The following is a 21066-nucleotide window of genomic DNA, read 5'->3' as shown; positions in this document are numbered from 1 at the left end:
TTCCACATAGAACCATCTCCCTTCCCAAAGAACCCTTGAAGAACCCGCATATTTTAGTGTGTACAACCAGAAATCACCATCATTTCAACCAGATTTCTGGCTATAATGGCGTCATTGCAACCAGTTTTGCTCGCTGGCTGAACATTTCTCCCTTTCATATAATGATGGAATATGTAATCAGTTGTTTACATGGCAGAGGTTACATGGTTACATGGTTATTTACTCGGTTGCCTCTCAACAACCACTCTTCTATTTGACCTTTGACCACTTTCTAAGGTCACACCTTTATGTGACTGGAGGAGGATCTAACATGGCATCACAAAGGGTTGAGACAGGGATGTTAATTACAAAATGCACTAGATGACACAATCCCAGCTGTTCTAAGAAGAAATCAATGAATCAATTAATGGATTCATCTAATTTACATCTCTGCCTGAAAAATTTAAAACTCGGCATCCTCTAGCGTTTCTCCGAGAATATTCGCATTACTGATTCGATTTACTGACAAAATGAACAGTGGTAACTGTCAAAAGCTCCATAATATTGCCCTCTGTTCAGTTCTACTGGTATAATATCTTCTCACCAGGCTCGTTTATTATTGAGAATGGTCTTTTGTGATCTGACAACTAAGTTGATTGAAATAGTGAATTAAATACTTCCATTCAATAATTATAATCAGAAAGCAGCAACATGAGAACAGTGGTGATAGGATTGCATACAGTATATAGTCTGTAAGGTCATTGTATAAGAACATATCAAAGTGGCCTATTGTCTGATCCATGCAAATGATATTGTTTGTCCTCAGACTGTCCTCAGAATTGATTGGTTGGTTCCCCTCTCTAGTCAATAATATAATATAAAAATATATGCCATTTAGCAGACGCTTTTATTGAAAGCGACTTACAGTCGTGAGTGCATGCATTTTACGTATGGGTGGTCCCAGGAATCGAACCCACTACCCTGGATTTACAAGCTCCATGCTCTACCAACTGAGCTACAAATGACCACCAATCTAGAATTAGAATGCTATTCAGGCCCCACCGTTCTACACTTTCTACTACACACACCAAACCCACCAACTATTCTACAGTCGTGGTCAAAAGTTTTGAGAATGACACAAGTATTGCTCTTCAAAAAGTTTGCTGCTTCAGTGTTTTTAGATATTTTTGTCAGATGTTACTATGGTATACTGAAGTATAATTACAAGCATTCCATAAGTGTCAAAGGCTTTTATTGACAATTACATTAAGTTTATGCAAAGAGTCAATATTTGCAGTGTTGACCCTTCTTTTTCAAGACCTCTGCAATCCGCCCTGGCATGCTGTCAATTAACGTATGGGCCACATCCTGACTGATGGCAGGCCATTCTTGCATAATCAATGCTTGGAGTTTGTCAGAATTTGTGGGTTATTGTTTGTCCACCCGCCTCTTGAGGATTGACCACAAGTTCTCAATGGGATTAAGGTCCGGGGAGTTTCCTTGCCATGGACCCAAAATGTCGATGTTTTGTTCCCAGAGCTACTTAGTTATCACTTTTGCCTTATGGCAAGGTGCTCCATCATGCTGGAAAAGGCATTGTTCGTCACCAAACTGTTCTTGGATAGTTGGGAGAAGTTGCTCTCGGAGGATGTGTTGGTACCATTCTTTATTCATGGCTGTGTTCTTAGGCAAAATTGTGAGTGAGCCCACTCCCTTGGCTGAGAAGCAACCCCACACATGAATGGTCTCAAGATGCTTTACTGTTGGCATGACACAGGACTGATGGTAGCACTCACCTTGTCTTCTCCAGACAAGCTTTTTTCCGGATGTCCCAAACAATCGGAAAGGGGATTCATCAGAGAAAATGACTTCACCCCAGTCCTCAGCAGTCCAATCCCTGTACCTTTTGCAGAATATCAGTCTGTCCCTGATGTTTTTCCTGGAGAGAAGTGGTTTCCTCGCTGCCCTTCTTGACACCAGGCCATCCTCCAAAAGTATTTGCCTCACTGTGCATGCAGATGCACTCACACCTGCCTGCTGCCATTCCTGAGCAAGCTCTGCACTGGTGGTGCCCCGATTCCGCAGCTGAATCAACTTTAGGAGACGGTCCTGGCGCTTGCTGGACTTTCTTGGGCGCCCTGAAGCCTTCTTCACAACAATTGAACCTCTCTCCTTGAAGTTCTTGATGATCCGATAAATGGTTGATTTAGGTGCAATCTTACTAGCAGCAATATCCTTGCCTGTGAAGCCCTTTCTGTGCAAAGAAAATATGACAGCACGTGTTTCCTTGCAGGTAACCATGGTTAACAGAGGAAGAACAATGATTTCAAGCACCACCCTCCTTTTAAAGCTTCCAGTCTGTTATTCTAACTCAATCAGCATGACCGAGTGATCTTCAGCCTTGTCCTCGTCAACACTCTCACCTGTGTTAACGAGAGAATCACTGACATGATGGCAGCTGGTCCATTTGTGGCAGGGCTGAAATGCAGTGGAAATGTTTTTTGGGGATTAAGTTCATTTTCATGGCAAAGAGGGACTTTGCAGTTAATTGCAATTCATCTGATCACCCTTCATAACATTCTGGAGTATAAGCAAATTGCCATCATAAAAACTGAGGCAGCAGACTCTGAAAATTAATATTTGTGTCATTCTCAAAACTTTTGACCACGACTGTACACATGCTGTGATCAGATATTTGGCCATATCCATGCAATCCAAGGTAGTGTAGAAACATGAAAAACCTATTGAGATCCAGTCAGGATCAGATCTGGTTATACCACCTCCATAGGGGGACAAGAACGCATTATGGCAGGCCAGGTTTTGATCTCCCTCTGACTTTATTTTCTCTCCTCCAATAAAGCATCATTAGTTTACTTAGTTCAACCCAGTTTCTCTCTCGTTCTCCTCCCCCCCTCTCTCTCTCTCTCTCTCCCTCCCTCCCTCCCTCCCTCCCCCTCATTACCTTTCCATTCCCTCCCTCCCTTGTCTTCTCTTTCATACCTATTCTACTTTCTCTCTCCCTTTCTCTCCCCTCTCTCTTTCTAATAACTTCTCTCTCTCCTTTTCACTTTCTCATTCCCTCCCTCTCATCATCACTATCTCTGACACTGCCCTGTCCCCTTGAATACAGAAACTGTGTGTTTAATTCTAATTATGAGTTACTCTGTCTCCAGTTTAAAGGGAAACTTCACCGCTAGACACTATTTGGGGTGTTTTTCCAGTCTCCCTACATAATTATGAGTGATGAGAGGTGTTTCAGACATAATTATGCACCATAGCGGTATTTTTTAATTTTTGCGCTGCGAGACTTCAACCAATGACGTCATTGGTTGATTGAGCCTGCTGTCTGATCAAAAACTGAATGGAGTCATGTTTTGTAGCAATTATTGTGGCCTTTGTGTTTCACCGATTGCACGATCACGCTAGTAGATATGGTTGTCCTTGTTCAATTACTGCACTGTCGGAGCTAGAAGCACAAGCATTTCGCTACACCCGCCAAACACGTGTATGTGACAAATAAAATGTGATTTGATTTGATTTAAATAGAGCCATTGGACTTCTTGCTATCTGCCACGACATTGCAGGATATCTAGGTTGACTCATTTTCCCTGGCTTTGTAAAGACTACAGCCTGATGGGAGCCCTACTTCCTTGTCCAATTGTGTTCCCACCCTCGAATGCAGGCTTATCAAAATGGGGTTTGTATTAGTTTCTAAAGGTTCACGGAGCTATGTTACCGTGCACTGTCCATCCGAGATTTCTAAATAATTACAATGGCTGCTGATGATTCCTCTTTCCAAGAAGAGCTGGACGACGAAACTGTATGGGACATACAGCCCTATTTATTTGAGCCGGAATACACTGAAGAGGACTTGAGACAGTGAGAACTAGAATTGCGAGACCAGCAAGCAGCGATGGGGAGCCATCGCCAGACTCCAAATAGTGCTGCCTATGCAGGTGCTGTCCAGCAATGCCGACAGAAGACGAATGTCTGTGCCGCAACGAATTCGATCACGGACAGTTCTTACTGGAGAGGGTCAGTGCAGACCCCATGGATCGTGTGTGTGTGTGTGACAGAGCATCAAAGTTTCAACACACATATGGATAGAGGGTGCTGGAGACGTTCTTCAGAACCTCCAAGATCAACTGGCAGCTGCAGCCTAGACCAGCTGGACCAGGAGGGCAAATGACAAACGAGTAAGTGGTTTTGCTGCCGGTAGCTAGCTAGCAAAATAAGCTCTCTTTTTACACAAGGCAGTGTTGTTCAATACAGTATCATTTTGTGATCGATTCGGCCATAACGGGGCTTGCTAGTACCACTAAAGGCCAAGCTAGCCAAGTTGAGCTATCTGGCTTTGTTTACTATACCCAAAATGTACTGTAGCCTAAAGCTATAGCTAGCTAGCTAGCTAGCTAGCTAATGTTAGCTAGCTAGCTAGCTAGCCTCAGTGCATCTCATTAGGAGCAAAACTGGAGAAATGTTTTGATGATGGTGACGAAGACTAAAGGAATGACATTGGATTTATGACTCATCCCATTGGGCACACACTGGTTGAATCAGTTGTTTCCACGTCATTTAAATTAAATGACGTTGAACCAACGTGGAATAGATGTTGAATTGACGTCTGTGCCCAGTGCGATATTAGTCTTTGAGTATCAATACCTGTGTGTTGTTGGGGCCATTTGAGCAATTTGACTCAAGAGATGTGAAAGGTCCCATACCAAAAAATCTCCCTTTCTATCAAAGTGACTACACCTCACTGCACCCACCAAACGCAAGTATTCTCTTTGTAGAACTGTAGTATTTATTATAGGCGTTAGCAGTATATTTTTAATCTACTGCACTGTATATATGTCAAACATTGTCATAACTGTTCCTACATACTGCTGTGTAAGCTTACCTCGGTGAGTAAGATTGTAGCTAGTTACTTCCAAATACATTTCATGAATACCACGATGAATTGATCCAAAAGTTGAAGTCTACACTTTAGTTGTTTCTGATGCAGCTGGAATCATTTTGTACACTTAAAAATATTATATAAATTTTCAAACTCCATTATATACATACACTACCTTTCAAAAGTTGGGGTCACTTAGAAATGTCCTTGCTTTCGAAAGAAAAGCAATTTTTTGGTCCATTACAATAACATCAAATTGATCAGAAATACAGTGTAGACATTGTTAATGTTGTAAATGGCTATTGTAGCTGGAAACGGCTGATTTTTTTATGGAATATCTACATAGGCGTACAGAGGCCCATTATCAGCAACCATCAGTCCTGTGTTACAATGGCACGTTGTGTTTGCTAATCCAAGTTTATCATTTAAAAAAAGGCTCATTTATCATTAGAAAACCCTTTTGCAATTATGTTAGCACAGCTGAAAACTGTTGTGCTGATTAAAGAAGCAATACAACTGGCCTTCTTGAGACTAGTTGAGTATCTGGAGCATCAGCAATTGTGGGTTCGATTACAGGCTCAAAATGGCCACAAACAAAGAACTTTCTTATGAAACTCGTCAGTCTATTCTTGTTCTGAGAAATGAAGGCTATTCTATGCGAGAAATTGCCAAGAAACTGAAGATCTGTACTATTCCCTTCACAGAACAGCACAAACTGGCTCTAACCAGAATAGAAAGAGGAGTTGGAGGCCCCGGTGCACAACTGAGCAAGAGGACAAATACTTTAGAGTGTCTAGTTTGAGAAACAGGCGCCTCAACTGGCAGCTTCATTACATAGTACCCGCAAAACACCAGTCTCAACGTCAACAGTGAAGCGGTGACTCCGGGATGCTGACCTTCTAGGCAGAGTTGCAAAGAAAAAGCCATATCTCAGACTGCCCATCTTAATCTTTTCTTTTTATTGGCCAGTCTGAGATATGGGTTTTTCTTTGCAACTCTGCCTAGAAGGTCAGCATCCCGGAGTCGCCTCTTCACTGTTGATGTTGAGACTGGTGTCAACTAGTCTCAAGAAGGCCAGTTTTATTGCTTCTTTAATCAGCACAACCATTTTCAGCTGTGCTAACATAATTGCAAAATGGTTTTCTAATGATCAATTAGCTTTTAAAATGTTAAACTTGGATTAGCAAACACAACGTGCCATTGGAACACAGGACTGATGATTGCTGATAATGGGCCTCTGTACGCCTATGTAGATATTCCATTAAAAATCAGCTTTCCAGCTACAATAGCCATTTACAACATTAACAATGTCTACACTGTATTTCTGATCAATTTGATGTTATATTAATGGACATTTTTTTTTGCTTTTCTTTCTAAAACAAGGACATTTCTAAGTGACCCCAAACTTTTGAACGGTAGTGTATGTACAAGCGCTAGCAATATCTACAGTATGCCACAATGCAGTTGTGAGCTTTCTAGGCATTTTATACTATACTACAACATCAGTCTAACTAAATATGGATGTTGTGTTGGCTGAATGGTTTAGGCAGGGTCCTAAATGTTCTTCAGCTGGGGAACCTCGTCTTGTGTTGGGCAATGGCAGCTGGTCTGGCAGAACTTCATGAGCTCCGACCTTGGACTCATAGACTATACACTTTGGCTCTTGCCAGCCCTGTGCAGTCAAAGGTGACCTAGACTAGTTCCTGGTGCTGAGCGTCATGTTGATGCCACTGCAGATGTTGATGGGATTGGACTCTGTAAATAGAACACATAGACCAGTCACTTGCAGTAGTTACTAGCTAACGGTTAGATAGTGTCTGGCAGGCTGTAGCTAACGTAACCTAATGTAGCTATCGTTAGCTTGCAAAGTAACCAATGAAATATTACCTCAGCAGCCTGTGCTTGCTTGAAGTTTGCACATCCAGGTACTGAGCACCACATCATGACTAATCTTTACAGTTATTCGCAAGGTGATGTTCTATGAACGAGTGGCTGGTCCAGTAAGGAACATTAGCTACCTGTTGATTCCCGTTCTCAACTGGAACCATCTCGATGGGGTGGTACTACATCCTGAAATCGCTATAAATTCTTGATATTGTGGTTTGCTTACAAGCAGGAAATGTAGATGGCACGTTTCTACCGGAAATGTAGATTTTAATAACATATTAATGAGGATATAAGCATTTTGCTACACCCGCAATAGCATCTGCTAAATATGTGTACGTGACCAATAAGATTTAATTTGATAAAGTGGAGAAGCAATTCGGACAACTTCAGTTCATCCCCTCGCCAAATATCCCCTCGCCAGGTAATCACTTTCTAAAAAGATCTAATTAGATTTTAAAGTGAAATTAAAATCCATTAATTAAAATTAACTCTATAAAGGACTATTGGCTAATCAGATATTGATCCATTTGTTCACTCAGAGTTCCACTATCCCCCACCTGTTGCATGGTCTGATTGGTCTCTCCATGTCTTTGGTCTGGTGAACATTTACCTTAACTGGCAGCTCAGCCAGATGCCAGCTTGGAAAGTCATATCAGCGTTGCATTGGCCTAATTATGTTGCAATTAAACCTCCCTAATTCGGCCCAGTGTTTTCCCTCTGCCATGCTATTCATGTGGCCATTATTGGAGGGTTTATGTCACCCAAGACCCTGCGCCCTAAACGGCTCTCTATTCCTCATTCATTTGCTAGCAGGTGGAAAAACAGTACATTATTGATGAGAGAGTCGCCCGTTCATTAGACACACATCTGTTCTTCACTGAAAAGCTGGTACAACTTGCCAAAGTCATGCCCGTCTCACCTCTAAAAGAGAGAGAGCAGCACATACCAGGCTTGAGATAGGTTCTTAACAGAGCTGTGTGCATAACAAATGGTACCCTACTCCCTATACAGTGCACTACTCCCTAAACAGTTCACCATAGGGCTCTGGTCAAAAGTAGTGCACTATGTAGGGAATAGGGTGCTGCCCATGTTGCTGGGGATCAGAAGTGTCCGGTGCGAGAGAGGCAGGTTGAGGTGTCTAGAGTCAGAGTAGTGCAGAAGGTGTCGTATACTGAGGCAGTGAAGAAAGTAGAGGAGGATGGGTCAAGGGTGAGGGATTCTGAGAAGATTCCTGTGACTAGTGGATCTGTGCCAGCACAGAAGGATATGCCAATGAGTGATATATGCTTCAGTAAGATTGGCTTCTTAGCGTTCATAGCACTCACAGAAAATAGATGTTGTGGTGGCAGCTGCAGAGAAGTACTTGGGGGTACTAGATTACAGCATGTGTTGAGTGGTAGTGTCCCGTCCTCTCAGGACATTGGCCTGGGGTAGGATCAGATAGGGTTAAAGTAGTGGAATAAGGTGATGGGTTTTAATGATTATAGGGATAGTTGGTAGGGTAATTAAAATACATTTTTATTTTTTATTTTTCCCGGTTCCCATTTTGTATCACAAAGTGTAATGGATCTATTGTATAGTTCAGTTGGGGGCGGTAATGCAGCATATTGGATGCCAACCGCCGTTGAAGAAGAGATGTATTAGAAACCCTACAGATACACTGGTCAGTCATAGTGGAATTCACCACTGATCTCTGAAGGAAAATTGTATTTTGTTGAACCTTAGAAGAGGATATAGTGTTTGCAGTAGGGGACAATGGAGTAAGTTGAGCCAAATGGGTAAGTTGAGCCAACCTTGTTTCTAGGAAACCATACACAACATAAATTATTTCACCAAATATTTAGGAATATGTCATAATTTCTGTTAAGGAAGAAATCACATGGAAAAAGTGGTAAGCAATAAAAAAAAGAATGTATTTTCAACAAGTCAAATTATTTTTTTGTGTTAAAGATTTCATGATCCTTGTATCTAAACCAAAGTAGATAATTTGTGACCCACCACCTGGATTTGGTCCAATGCAGCTAAAATTGATTTATTTTTATTTACATTAGATAAAAGTAGAGACTCAGAGCTAGAAAATGGTGTATCATACACTGCAGTTGAGGAACAATGGGAAAGTAATTCTGCTTTGAAAGTTGATAAACTTGTAACCCCACTTTTGAGAAAATGGCCCTTTAATGTTTTGGTACATCTACTGGAGAGCTCTTCTTTGTCTACACCCATTCAACATCATTCACACCCTCTTAAGCCTTACCCCCACCCATTTATATCAGGATTCACATGTGAGGCCATGTGCTAAACAGAGTGTGTAAGGTAGTGTAGTAAACAACCAAAGATTTCAAGACTAAAAGTGGTGAAAGTAATAGCAAAAATACACTAGCTAGTCCTTGGCCTATATCCTAATCTGACTTTGGTGCAGGTCATGTTGTTCTTCACATTAAAGTCTCTGGTAAACACACTATATAAAATATAATCAATGATTATTTGTCACATGCACAGGATACAGAAGGTGTAAACGGTACAGTGAAATGGTTACTTGCATATTTGCATAGTAGCAATATAAAAAAAAAGTAACTAGATAAATATTGTATAAATATTTTATAATTATTAGATGATTCTTACCCGACACACATGTCTAAATTGATGGGTCATATGAAAGAAATGATATAACCACCTCCCAGCCACATCTAGCTAAGTGGATGGGTCACTATTGTCTAGACATGTACACATACTCATGAGATACAATAGATGATCGTAATCACCCTCAGACACACCTGGCTAACTTCATGGGTCATGTAATCATCTGGCGAAGTGGAGTCTTTTGTTTAGACATGTAGCTAGCTAGCTAGCTAAACAATTAACCTAATGGTGCTTTCAAGACAACTGGGAGCTTGGAAAAATATGAGGTCAAATCATGACGCCAGTGATCTTCAGGTCAGAAAGTCGGGGCTCTAGAAAGAGGCCACAGTTCCCGAGTTGGAATTTCGAGTTGGATGACCGTTCAAAATGATTTTTCCCAGTTGGAGCTCATTTTTTTCAGAGTTCCCAGTTGTTTTGAACACGGCAATAATCCCAACCCATACTACTAGCAATGCAAACAGATTGTCATAGCTAGCCACCATAAATTAATCTGCAGGTAGCTAAAGCTAACCAACTAGGTTCAATGTTAGCTAACTAGTTAACATAAGGCTATAACTAGTAATGCAAATGGCTTTCTGCGATACAAATAATATTACTACACAGATCATACACGTAACGTTAGCTAGCGAGTCAGCCAGCCAGCTAACATGAGCTAGCTAGTTAACAGTATGCTTTAACTTGCAATGAAAAATACTTTCTGACAAAATTGTATATGTATAGTATCTGAACATGTTGCTACCTAGACTCTTACCCGTATACATGGATGAACGCTCCTCCCTCTCCACCACGAATGCCATGGTTGCCCTTGGTTTGAAGATGTAATCCGGAGACAGGTGTTTTATACAACAGCCTTCTGTGTTCTCTTTTCGACTCCCTCCGCATATTTGCAATCAAACGGCAGAATTTTCTCTGTCAACTTCTTCTGTGACAACACTGTTGATCACCATTTCTTCACCACCACTGTCATCAGAAGAGTCATCAGAAGCAACACTTTTGCATTTCTTCATGATATCTTTATTTTTTATGCGGTAGAAAGGATTATCTACACATACTGATCAGCTCATGTTATAGCATGAAGCATGCTACAGTGCCTTGCAAAAGTATTCATCCCCCTTGGCGTTTTTCCTATTTTGTTGCATTACAACTTGTAATTTAAATGGATTTCTATTTGGATTTCATGTAATGGACATACAAAAAATAGTCCAAATTGGTGAAGTGAAATGAAAAAAATAACTTGTTTCAAAAAATTCTAAAAAATAAATAATGGAAAAATGGTGCGTGCATATGTATTCACCCGCTTTGCTATGAAGCCCCTAAATAAGATCTGGTGCAACCAATTACCTTCAGAAGTCACATAATTAGTTAAATAAAGTCCACATTTGTGCAATCTAAGTGTCACATGATCTGTCACATGATCTCAGTATATATACACCTGTTCTGAAAGGCCCCAGAGTCTGCAACACCACTAAGCAAGGGGCACCACCCAGCAAGCGGCACCATGAAGATCAAGGAGCTCTCCAAACACGTCAGGGACAAAGTTGTGGAGAAGTAAAGATCAGGGTTGGGTTATACAAAAATATCCGAAACTTTGAACATCCCACAGAGCACCATTAAATCCATTATTAAAAAATGGAAAGCATATGGCACCACAACAAACCTACCAAGAGAGGGCCGCCCACCAAAACTCACGGACCAGGCAAGGAGGGCATTAATCAGAGTGGCAACAAAGAGACAAAAGATAACCCTGAAACAGCTGCAAAGCTCCACAGCGGAGATTGGAGTATCTGTCCATAGGACCACTTTAAGCCGTACACTCCACAGAGCTAGGCTTTACGGAAGAGTGGCCAGAAAAAAGCCATTGCTTAAGGAAACAAATAAGCAAACACGTTTGGTGTTTGCCAAAAGGCATGTGGGAGACTCTCCAAACATATGGAAGAAGGTACTCTGGTCAGATGAGACTGAAATTGAGCATTTTGGCCATCAAGGAAAACGCTATGTCTGGCGCAAACCCAACACCTCTCATCACCCCGAGAACACCATCCACACAGTGAAGCATGGTGGTGGCAGCATCATGCTGTGAGGATGTTTTTCATCGGCAGGGACTGGGAAACTGGTCAGAATTGAAGGAATGATGGATGGCGCTAAATACAGGGAAATTCTTGAGGGAAACCTGTTTCAGTCTTCCAGAGATTTGAGACTGGGACGGAGGTTCACCTTCCAGCAGGACAATGACCCTAAGCATACTGCTAAAGCAACACTTGAGTGGTGTAAGGGGAAACATTTAAATGTCTTGGAATGGCCTAGTCAAAGTCCAGACCTCAATCCAAATGAGAATCTGTGGTATGACTTAAATATTACTGTACACCAGTGGAACCCATCCAACTTGAAGGAGCTGGAGCAGTTTTGCCTTAAAGAATGGGCAAAAATCCCAGTGGTTAGATGTGCCAAGCTTATAGAGACATACCCCAAGAGTCTTGCAGCTGTAATTGCTACAAATGGTGGGGAGGGGGGGGGTGAATAGTTATGCACGCTCAAGTTCTGTTTTTTAAAATCTTGTTTCAACCCAAAACATATTTTGCATCTTCAAAGTGGTAGGCATGTTGTGTAAATCAAATAATACAAACCCCCCAAAAAATCAATTTTAATTCCAGGTTGTAAGGCAACAAAATAGGAAAAATGCCAAGGGGGGTGAATACTTTCGCAAGCCACTGTACATGGCAGACCAATCCAAACTCATCTCTCGGTATGTCCAGCCCATCCATTATCTCAGCCAATCATGGCTAGTGGGAAGGTTCCTGTCTTTGTCCGTGGCTAAACCAACTAGGCTCGTAATTTAACAATTTTATTCATATTTACAGATGGCATACAAGTTTGGCACATGAAAGTTCACATGTTCCAGAAGGCATTTCTGCCCAAAAACTATTAAGTTCAAATGCCTCTCCTGTGAAGTAGTGACGTGCGACATACTGTACACCTAGTTCCCTGAAATGAGCCACATATTTCCCTTGACGGAGTGATGCCGAATGTAAAAAATGGCTCAACTTACCCCACTCTCCCCTACTATGTAATTATACTCAGTGCGTTGTTATCTACTCCCGAGTGGCGCAGTGGTCTAATGCACTGCATCGCAGTGCTAGCTGTGCCACTAGAGATCCAGGCTCTGTCGTAGCCGGCCGTGACCGGGAGACCCATGGGGTGGCGTGCAATTGGTCCAGGGTAGGGGACGGGATGGCCGGCAGGGATGTAGCTCAGTTGGTAGAGCATGGCGTTTGCAACGCCAGGGTTGTGGGTTCGATTCCCACAGGGGGCCAGTATGAAATAAAATAATGTATGCACTCAATAACTGTAAGTCGCTCTGGATAAGAGCGTCTGCTAAATGACGTAAATGTAATGTAAAATGCAAAGCTGGTTGAAATCATGACATAATTTCAACCAGTTTACAAGGTTGTAATCTGTTTGTAATGATGCCATTTCAATATGATTTTTTCTCTCCCACTGGGTAGTAGATATGGCATTAGAGAAATGTTACACCGTTTGGATACAGAAAGTGTTGATTTCATACAAAGGTAAAATATTACACTTGTCACTGATGATCTTTTCAGACTTTTGCCCACGAAAAACTGTTATGGTTAATATAAGTGTTGATTTTGGACAAAATATGATTTCCTACTGAAATTGTTACTATTAACAGTATTATAATGTGTTGATGTGAATGGAAAGCAGCACAGCAGTGGTTTAATGTCCACGTCCATGACACTTCATTAACCCTAATAACCATGCACAGCAGTGGTGGTCAGTGCCGTTTAAGATGAGGGAAGATTATACTTTTTTTTAATGAGCATGGCCTTATTTCTACTACAGCATATTGGATGACTGTCATTCATATTCCATTCACCCAGCTCAATGTAACATTGACAGGTTTAGGCTACAACATGATACTCAAATTTTCCCTATACCCATCATAAGATTGCTACAACCTAGCCTATGAATGAATGTTTACAACGTAGGTGCACAGGTCAAGAGAAATTTGAGTAATCAAGGTGACAGACATTGACATATTCAATACCGCCTTGCACAATCTAGGGTGTAATTATTAGTCCAACAGTTGCAAACAAGAGTTTCTATTGGACAAATTCAGGTATGTTTATCCCCATTTTATTCAGTTTGCTTCCATTTAAGAAATGTTTTTCAAAAGAATCAGCGGAATGAATACAACCCTGTTCACATGCAAACATAGTTCACTTTCATAGCAGCCATATACAAACAGCATGATCCCTTTAATCGCTGGATAATTCCTTCTCGCATCTATGCGCTCTCCTCTTCTCACCTTTTCCCTTTGCTTGTGGACAACACATCAGCTGTCCGTGACCTGGCGATAAAACCTTTCCAAGCCAAACCTTCATATCATAACCGCTAACCCTTACACATCATTGTCACCATATTAGCTAACGTCAAGTCAACATAGCTACTAGAACTAATGCTTTAGTAAACCCGCTACAATCATGCAGTACAGTGTACAGTTAGCAAGCAGTTTAGCAGTTACACAGGGCACGGTGGCAATACATTAATAAAACCAAAAGCTTACCTTGACTTGGAAGAGTTCCAGTGTTGGATAGCCATAGCCAGCTAGGTAACATAGCATCCCTCTCTGTCAGTTCATGCTGCAAGAGCTCTGATCGGTTGGAGGATGTCCTCCGGAAGTTGTCATAATTACTTTGGAAGTCTATGGAAGGGGGTGAGAAACACAAGCCTCCTAGGTTTTGTATGGAAGTCAATGTACCCAGAGGAGGATGGAAACTAGCTGTCCTCCGTCTACATCATGGTGCTACCCTACAGAGTGCTGTTGAGGCTACTGTAGATTTTCATTGCAAAACAGTGTGTGAATATATTTAGTATAGTTTTATCTAAAAAGGATAACTTTTTTAATGTTTCACAATTTGTATTTATTACTGAGGAGGATGGTTCTCCCCTTCCTCTTCAGAGGAGCCTCCACTGATGCACAGTGGGAGAAGCAGCAACCCAGTACGTTCTAGTCAGGGATTTGAACAGATAGCACTGCAGACTGAGCGGGGGAGGACACAATGATAATCCAGGTTTATGTCCCAAATGGCATCCTTTTCCCTGTATAGTGCACTACTTTTGACCAGACCATATGGTGTGCACTATATATGGTATAGGATGTCTTTTTTATTTATTTGTACCCATAATGCATTCATACAGGCCTTCCCAGCAGACCTGGGGAGAAAAGTGTTGTATTATGTATCTTATTTGAAAATACCAACTTTTCAAATACCCGAGGTAGTCGAATGTAGTTCATATAGAGTTTAAACTAAAAGGCAACTATTTTCTTTGATATTCAAATACAGGTCTCAGAAAACCAAATCATATTTCAAAGTATTTTGAATACCTCTCAGAAAACTAAATAATATTTAAAGGTATTTGAATATATGCAAGTTTTATATTTTAAAAAAAACATGTATTTGATGGCTGCTATATTTTGGATGAGGAACCAAAAACTACAACAGTTAGTTGAATTAGTCTAAATATATTATCATAAGCACATGGTTTGGAGGTCTTTTAGATATGAATCTTAATATAACCTATAGCCTAGAATTAAATACATGAGGGACATGGACTCTCCTCAACATTAGAGTAGACCACTTTTGTAGCTTCAAAATGACAAAAAAATATATTTTCATAATGAGTGAGACATTAGGTAATACAGTAACACTTGACATCAAGTTCCTATACATGTGTAGTAACTTTGTGATTATTACAATAGCAACATTGTTGTTACATAGGACTTTGGAAATTGCTTTATAATTGAATAATAATGGAGTTATTACATAAGTGGAATAAGAAAGTCACTGTTCCTCTTGTATATGGTATATAAAAAACTATCAGCTCATTGCTTTGCAATTAAAATGTAATTACCAAGGTATTATGCAACAACATGCTACTACACTTTTCTCCTAAAATAATTCCAGTTTTATTACACAGGCACAAGAACAGTTTCATTTTAAGTGTTACTGAGAATATTAACAGGAACAAAATATGGCTATTAAGTGTTGAAAGGAAACTAAATATCCCAAAACTGCCTTCTTGAATGAACTACAGGCCAACGTAGGTGGAAAATTGTTACTTTCTATTCTGAGTAAACTATCCCTTTAAAGACAGTATAGTGTGTGTTTGAAACAAGAACACTTACCCTCAGAAGGACAATATGTTCAAAGTTGTTTTTTCTAAGTATCCAACATGCTGTTTGTAATATTTGAGGTATCATAAAATGTATTGCAACTGTTTGCTGAGGAGTATTTCTGTCTGTAATAAAGCCCTTTTGTGGGAAAATAACGTATTCTGATTGGCTGGGCCTGGCACCCCAGTGGGTGGGCCTATGCCCTCCCAGGCACACCCATGGCTGCGCCCCAGCCCAGTCATGTAAAATCCATAGATTAGGCCCTAATGAATTTATTTCAATTGACTGATTTCCTTCTATGACCTGTAACTCAGTAAAATCTTAGAAATTGTTGCATGTTGAGTTTATATTTTTGTTCAGTATACTTATCTGTACAAAATATAATTTGTTAATTAGTTTGACTTAATTATGTACACCTGGGGCAATGGACATTAAGGAGAATTTACAACATGTTCAGATAGATTGTGTATTGTGTAGCTCAAACATGATTGTCAGATAGATTGGAAAAGTATAGGAGATTGTGTGTGCTCTATTAATTATAGTTCTATCTTCAAACTGACGTTCCAGATACAGCCCTGCCATTAGTTGAAGGAAGCCAATCCAATAGTTTTCAGAGAAGTAGTCACTTCCTGAGATCTGTATTCAAATATGTTTTTTAAGTAGTAATTTTTGGGGATCGATAGTTAAATATTTGTTGTCACCGCCAAAGTAACTATTTGTTCCCCTGCTTCCCAGCAGCCATGAATAGGCCTACGAGCCCTCCTGTTAACAATTGCCCATTTTTAAGACAGAATAAAACACAGGAATGTGTTAATTGCTTGTGAGAATGAGAGATGAAAGCTGATAAAGCTGTTTCATACAACCCATTTTCTGTCTTTGGATGCATCCCAAATTGCACCCTGTCCCCTATAGAGTGCTCTACTTTGGTCCCCTATACACTACTTTTTGACCTGGGCCAGGGCCTATTTGGGATGAATACTCTGTCTTTGTCTTCTGTCTTTGTAGGTGGATGCCCTCCTGGTATTGTGCACTCTTCTCCTCTTTGTTCCCCCTGCATGTTGTCTATTCCATCACCAGTATTGAGCAAAGGTCAATGTGTTTGCTCTCTGCCTCTCAGCGTCTGTCTGAAGTTACTGAAGTTAAGTACTTATTCAACCTGGCCTTTCGCTGCCGCATGTCCTAAATGCCAACACATACAGGCAGCGTGTGTCTTGCCCCTGAACAGACCAGACAGTATGAGTGGAACCAATAGGCAGTTATATAAACAATAAAGTAGGATATTTAATATAAATGACTACCAACTCATTCACCTCAGTATACAACATCTAAACATGTACATGTGTATGTAGTATGTACTAGATTATCTTTCATTTAGTTTGGTGCAGGTGTGAGGTGTACGTAGTATGGGTATTGTGCAAGTGCACACTTTGGGAGAAGTGTGGAGAATCAGGAGAATCTGGTCCCTAAGTCTATGTGGGATTCCTACCAGTTCTGGAGAGTTTTTGCGTCAGCTTAGTTAGATGACATCTTTGCAAATGTTAAGTGGTCTTTAACCTCGGTGTCTTTGTGTTGGTTACTTAAAAGGCTCTGTGTGTCTCTCTCTGTAAGGTGCACTGCAGCTTGCTGGCCCATTTCTATTCCCAGCTGCGGTATGAGTAGTTTCGGTCCTCTAGCTGTCTTGTGTTGTGTCTTTGGGCCGGCCCTGCTGGAAGCCTGGGCACCTCCTCCAGACTCCTCTCTGCTCCCACCCTGTCCATCTGGCGTCCGGGGCCCTGAGGTGGCGCTTTGGCCTGACTCAGCACTTTCTACTTCCCCTCTGTCACAGACATTAGCACACCTCTCATCCTGTGGTCCGTTCTTTCTCACGGTGGTGTCTCCATTCTACAGTGCCATTTCTCCCTCCTCCTGGCTCCTGCAGAAGCCAAAGAGCTGTTCCACAACCTGTTGTGTTGTTTCATGGAACAGGACACTTTGCTGATCCGATTGCTCAATTTTTTCTATCTACATTTACATTTGGTCGTTTAGCAGATGCTCTTATCCAGAGCGTGCATTCAACTAAGGTAAGACAACCATATATCACAGTCATTGCAAGTAAAACCTTCCCCCCAAAAAGCAGCTAATTATTGATTGTTGTTACTGCACTTGATAAGTGCCTGTGTAGGGATTGACTCTAAACACTACTGCAGTCATATCCAGAGCTCCAGTTTGAGTGGTTACTTTATTTTGAATCCGATGAGAGACTAATTGTCTTGGAGGACTTTTCTGCACATTTAAACCAGTCTGCTGCATTATTGGAGCTGCTCTGCTTTATCATACAATGATATTCATATCAGGTGTTTGCTACTGGCAAATGGAGAGTGACTGCTTGCTCATATGAGCCCTGAATACCAATGATACCTGAGAATAATTGATCCTTTATTTGTATGTATTGAAAGAAACATGAGGTTGTGTGTGCACAGTACCTGATGTTGGATCATTCTTCCTCATTTTGCTACCAGCTCTGTAATGGATGTTGATGTGTTTAGGTTAGATCTCGTAGTGCAAGGCTGCTATATTCCCACAGATGATATACAGTACATTGTACAGAATGTGTTCATTGATTATGTACACTGAGTTTTCTTGGCTCGGTTGGCTCGGTAGGCTCCCATCCCACGTCATGCCTCAGCTGGCTCGTCAGGCTCCCATGCCTCAGCGTGCTCGGCAGGCTCCCATCCCACGTCATGCCTCAGCCAGCTCGTCAGGCTCTCACGCCTCGGCCGGCCCGTCAGGCTCTCACGCCTCGGCCGGCCCGTCAGGCTCTCACGCCTCGGCCGGCCCGTCAGGCTCTCACGCCTCGGCCGGCCCGTCAGGCTCTCACGCCTCGGCCGGCCCGTCAGGCTCTCACGCCTCGGCCGGCCCGTCAGGCTCCCATGCCTCGGCCGGCCCATCAAGCTCGACAGGTTCCGGTTCCTTTTTTTTGGGGGTTGGGGACGTCTGGTCTGGGTGCCGCTGCCGAAGGAACCGGGGATGCCTCAGCTGGCTCGTCAGGCTTCCATGCCTTAGCTGGCTCGAGAGGTTTTCTTGTCTCGTTTGGCTCGGTAGGCTCCCATCCCACGTCATGGCTCAGCCGGCTCGTCAGGCTCCCACGCCTCAGCCGGCCCGTCAGGCTCCCACGCCTCGGCCGGCCCGTCAAGCTCGACAGGTTCCTGTGCCTCGGTCGGCTCGTCCAGCTCCCATGCCTCGGCCAGCCTGTCAGGTTCGCCCTGGTGGGACACCAGGTGACGTCCCTAGAGAGGGGGGGGTACTGTCACGCCTGCTCCTGCTGCCCCTCCCTGGTGCTCGAGGGTGCCAGGCTGCCCATCATTACGCACACCTGCCACCATCATTATCCGCATCTGGTATATCTGTCTGTTCCTCAGTCGTTTCCCCTGTCCAGACGCTGTCCGTGTTTTGTTTCATGTCTGTATTTTTTTTCCTGTACTTACTTCTGGTCTCCCAGCTTCTGTCCTCACAGAGACATGGATTGTGTATGTGTGCCATTCAGAGGGTGAATGGGAAAGACAAAAGGTTTAAGTGCCTTTGAACGGGATATGGTAGTAGGTGTCAGGCGCACGGGTGCAGCTTAATATTAGGAAGGCGTTCCTAATGTTTGGTATATTCAGTGTATGTCATATGTTCTACAATACTATAGGATACTGGACTGCTACCAAACTATGCGCAAGCTTATCATATGCTGTTTTTGTTGACAGGTTTGTTTATCTAATGCCCATTTGTTTCTTTTTAAAAATGAACTTCCCTCCCCTGAACTACAAGGTCACCCATATATTAAAAACACACTTTCCCAAACGTTCCCCTCAAAAGTTTGTTTCTCCTCTCATAGAGTTTACAATATAATGATGGCTACCAAATCAAAATGTATTTGTCACATACACGTGTTTAGCAGATGTTATTGCGGGTGTAGCGAAATGCTTGTGCTTCTAGCTCCGACAGTGCAGTAATATCTAACAAGTAATATCTAACAATTTCACAATATATACCCAATACACACAAATCTAAGTAAGGAATGGAATTTAAGAATATATACATATATGGACAAGCAATGACAGAGCGGCATGGACTAAGATACAGCAGAATATTATAGAATACAGTATATACATATGAGATGAGTAGTGCAAGATATGTAAATTATTAAAGTGACTAGTGTTCAATTTCTTAAAGTGGCCAGTGATTTCAATAGGCAGCAGCAGCCTCTAATGTGCTAGTGATGGCTATTTAACAGTCTGATGGCCTTGAGATAGAAGCTGTACCTGTCCTATTCACAGGGGGTACTTGGGAAGACTCATAAGAATATAGGCCTAATGATCAGTTGCACATGAGGGGGTCATGCAGAGCAAAATGTGGTTGGGGAAAAATAACCAAAAAAAGGTTTAGAACCACTGAGTTATGTAATACGTTATACAGGGTCACTCATAAACAAATACACATGATCACACTATCCTCTTAAAAGTTTGTTCCAATTCTTATAGGGTTTGTGATAACACTTTATTTTGAGATGCCCCCTATGCTCAACTAACTATTAATAGACTATAATTAACAATAAGTTACATAATGTTGGATATTGTGTGTCTGTGCATGTTCCTTCTGTCATAGGGCCGGTTTCCCAGACACAGATTAAGCCTAGCCTTTAGGCTTAATCTCTATCCGGGAAACTGCCCCTTTGTGTCTGTGTGTGTCGGTTCCTCTTCTCATAGAGTTAGTTTATAATATAAAGAGTTACAATATGTGGGATCCCTGTGTGTTTCTCCTGCAGGTGCCGGGGGCTGGGCTCCTGTAGAGTCTAATAAGTACCAATGGTTAGAGGTGGACCTGGGGGAGCGGACAGAGATCACGGCCGTGGCCACGCAGGGTCGCTACGGCAGTTCAGACTGGGTCTCCTCCTTCCTCCTCATGTTCAGCGACACGGGACGAAACTGGAAACAGTACCGCCAGGAGGACAGCATCGGGGTAAGTCTCAGTGGGCAACCTTGACTAGTGTACATTGTAGGTAATCATACCTGGAAGACAGTGTCAGGGTCAGTGGGCAACCTTGACTAATTGTAGTCATTTAAACCTGCAAGACAGCATCGGGGTGAGTCACTGAGCAAAGACACCCTTGTGCTACGTTTGACCAGGGCTAGCCTCTGCTCCTAGGCTTCGCTCACGTTGTGGTGAGGTGAAAGCCTGTGGCAGATGCTAGACCAGGGCCCATGGACTCTGGTCAAAAGTAGTGCACTATATTGGAATAGGGTGCCATTTCAGACGCAGCCAAGTACACCATGTAGCTAAACTCTCAAATAGCCTCATAAGCGTCCTTTCACTATCAATGAATAATAGATGAATCACTGGAAGGCAGGAAAAGCCCAGCTTAGCGCTATACTGTTAGCTGAGATAATTATTGGATATAGCTGCTTTTTAGTGTGTTGCCATCCTGGTTACTTGCTTTCGGTAC

The 21066-nt window shown here is 42.1% G+C and overlaps 1 protein-coding gene across 1 annotated transcript in view; it reads left to right on the top strand.

Annotated features, from left to right (window-relative positions):
* The window catches only part of LOC311128018 (contactin-associated protein-like 4), a gene marked incomplete at its 3' end in the record, with an annotated part of 221186 nt that overhangs the window by 47989 nt on the left and 152131 nt on the right, over positions 1-21066 (top strand). The window contains exon 3 of the mRNA XM_084159946.1: positions 20389-20582. Coding sequence (XP_084016072.1) covers positions 20389-20582 — 194 coding nt within the window. The remainder of the gene's footprint in view (positions 1-20388; positions 20583-21066) is intronic.

The sequence above is a fragment of the Coregonus lavaretus genome, assembly GCF_964263955.1.
Source record: "Coregonus lavaretus genome assembly, chromosome: 4".
Taxonomy (NCBI): Eukaryota; Metazoa; Chordata; class Actinopteri; order Salmoniformes; family Salmonidae; genus Coregonus; species Coregonus lavaretus.
This window is presented reverse-complemented; position numbering and strand designations above follow the sequence as displayed.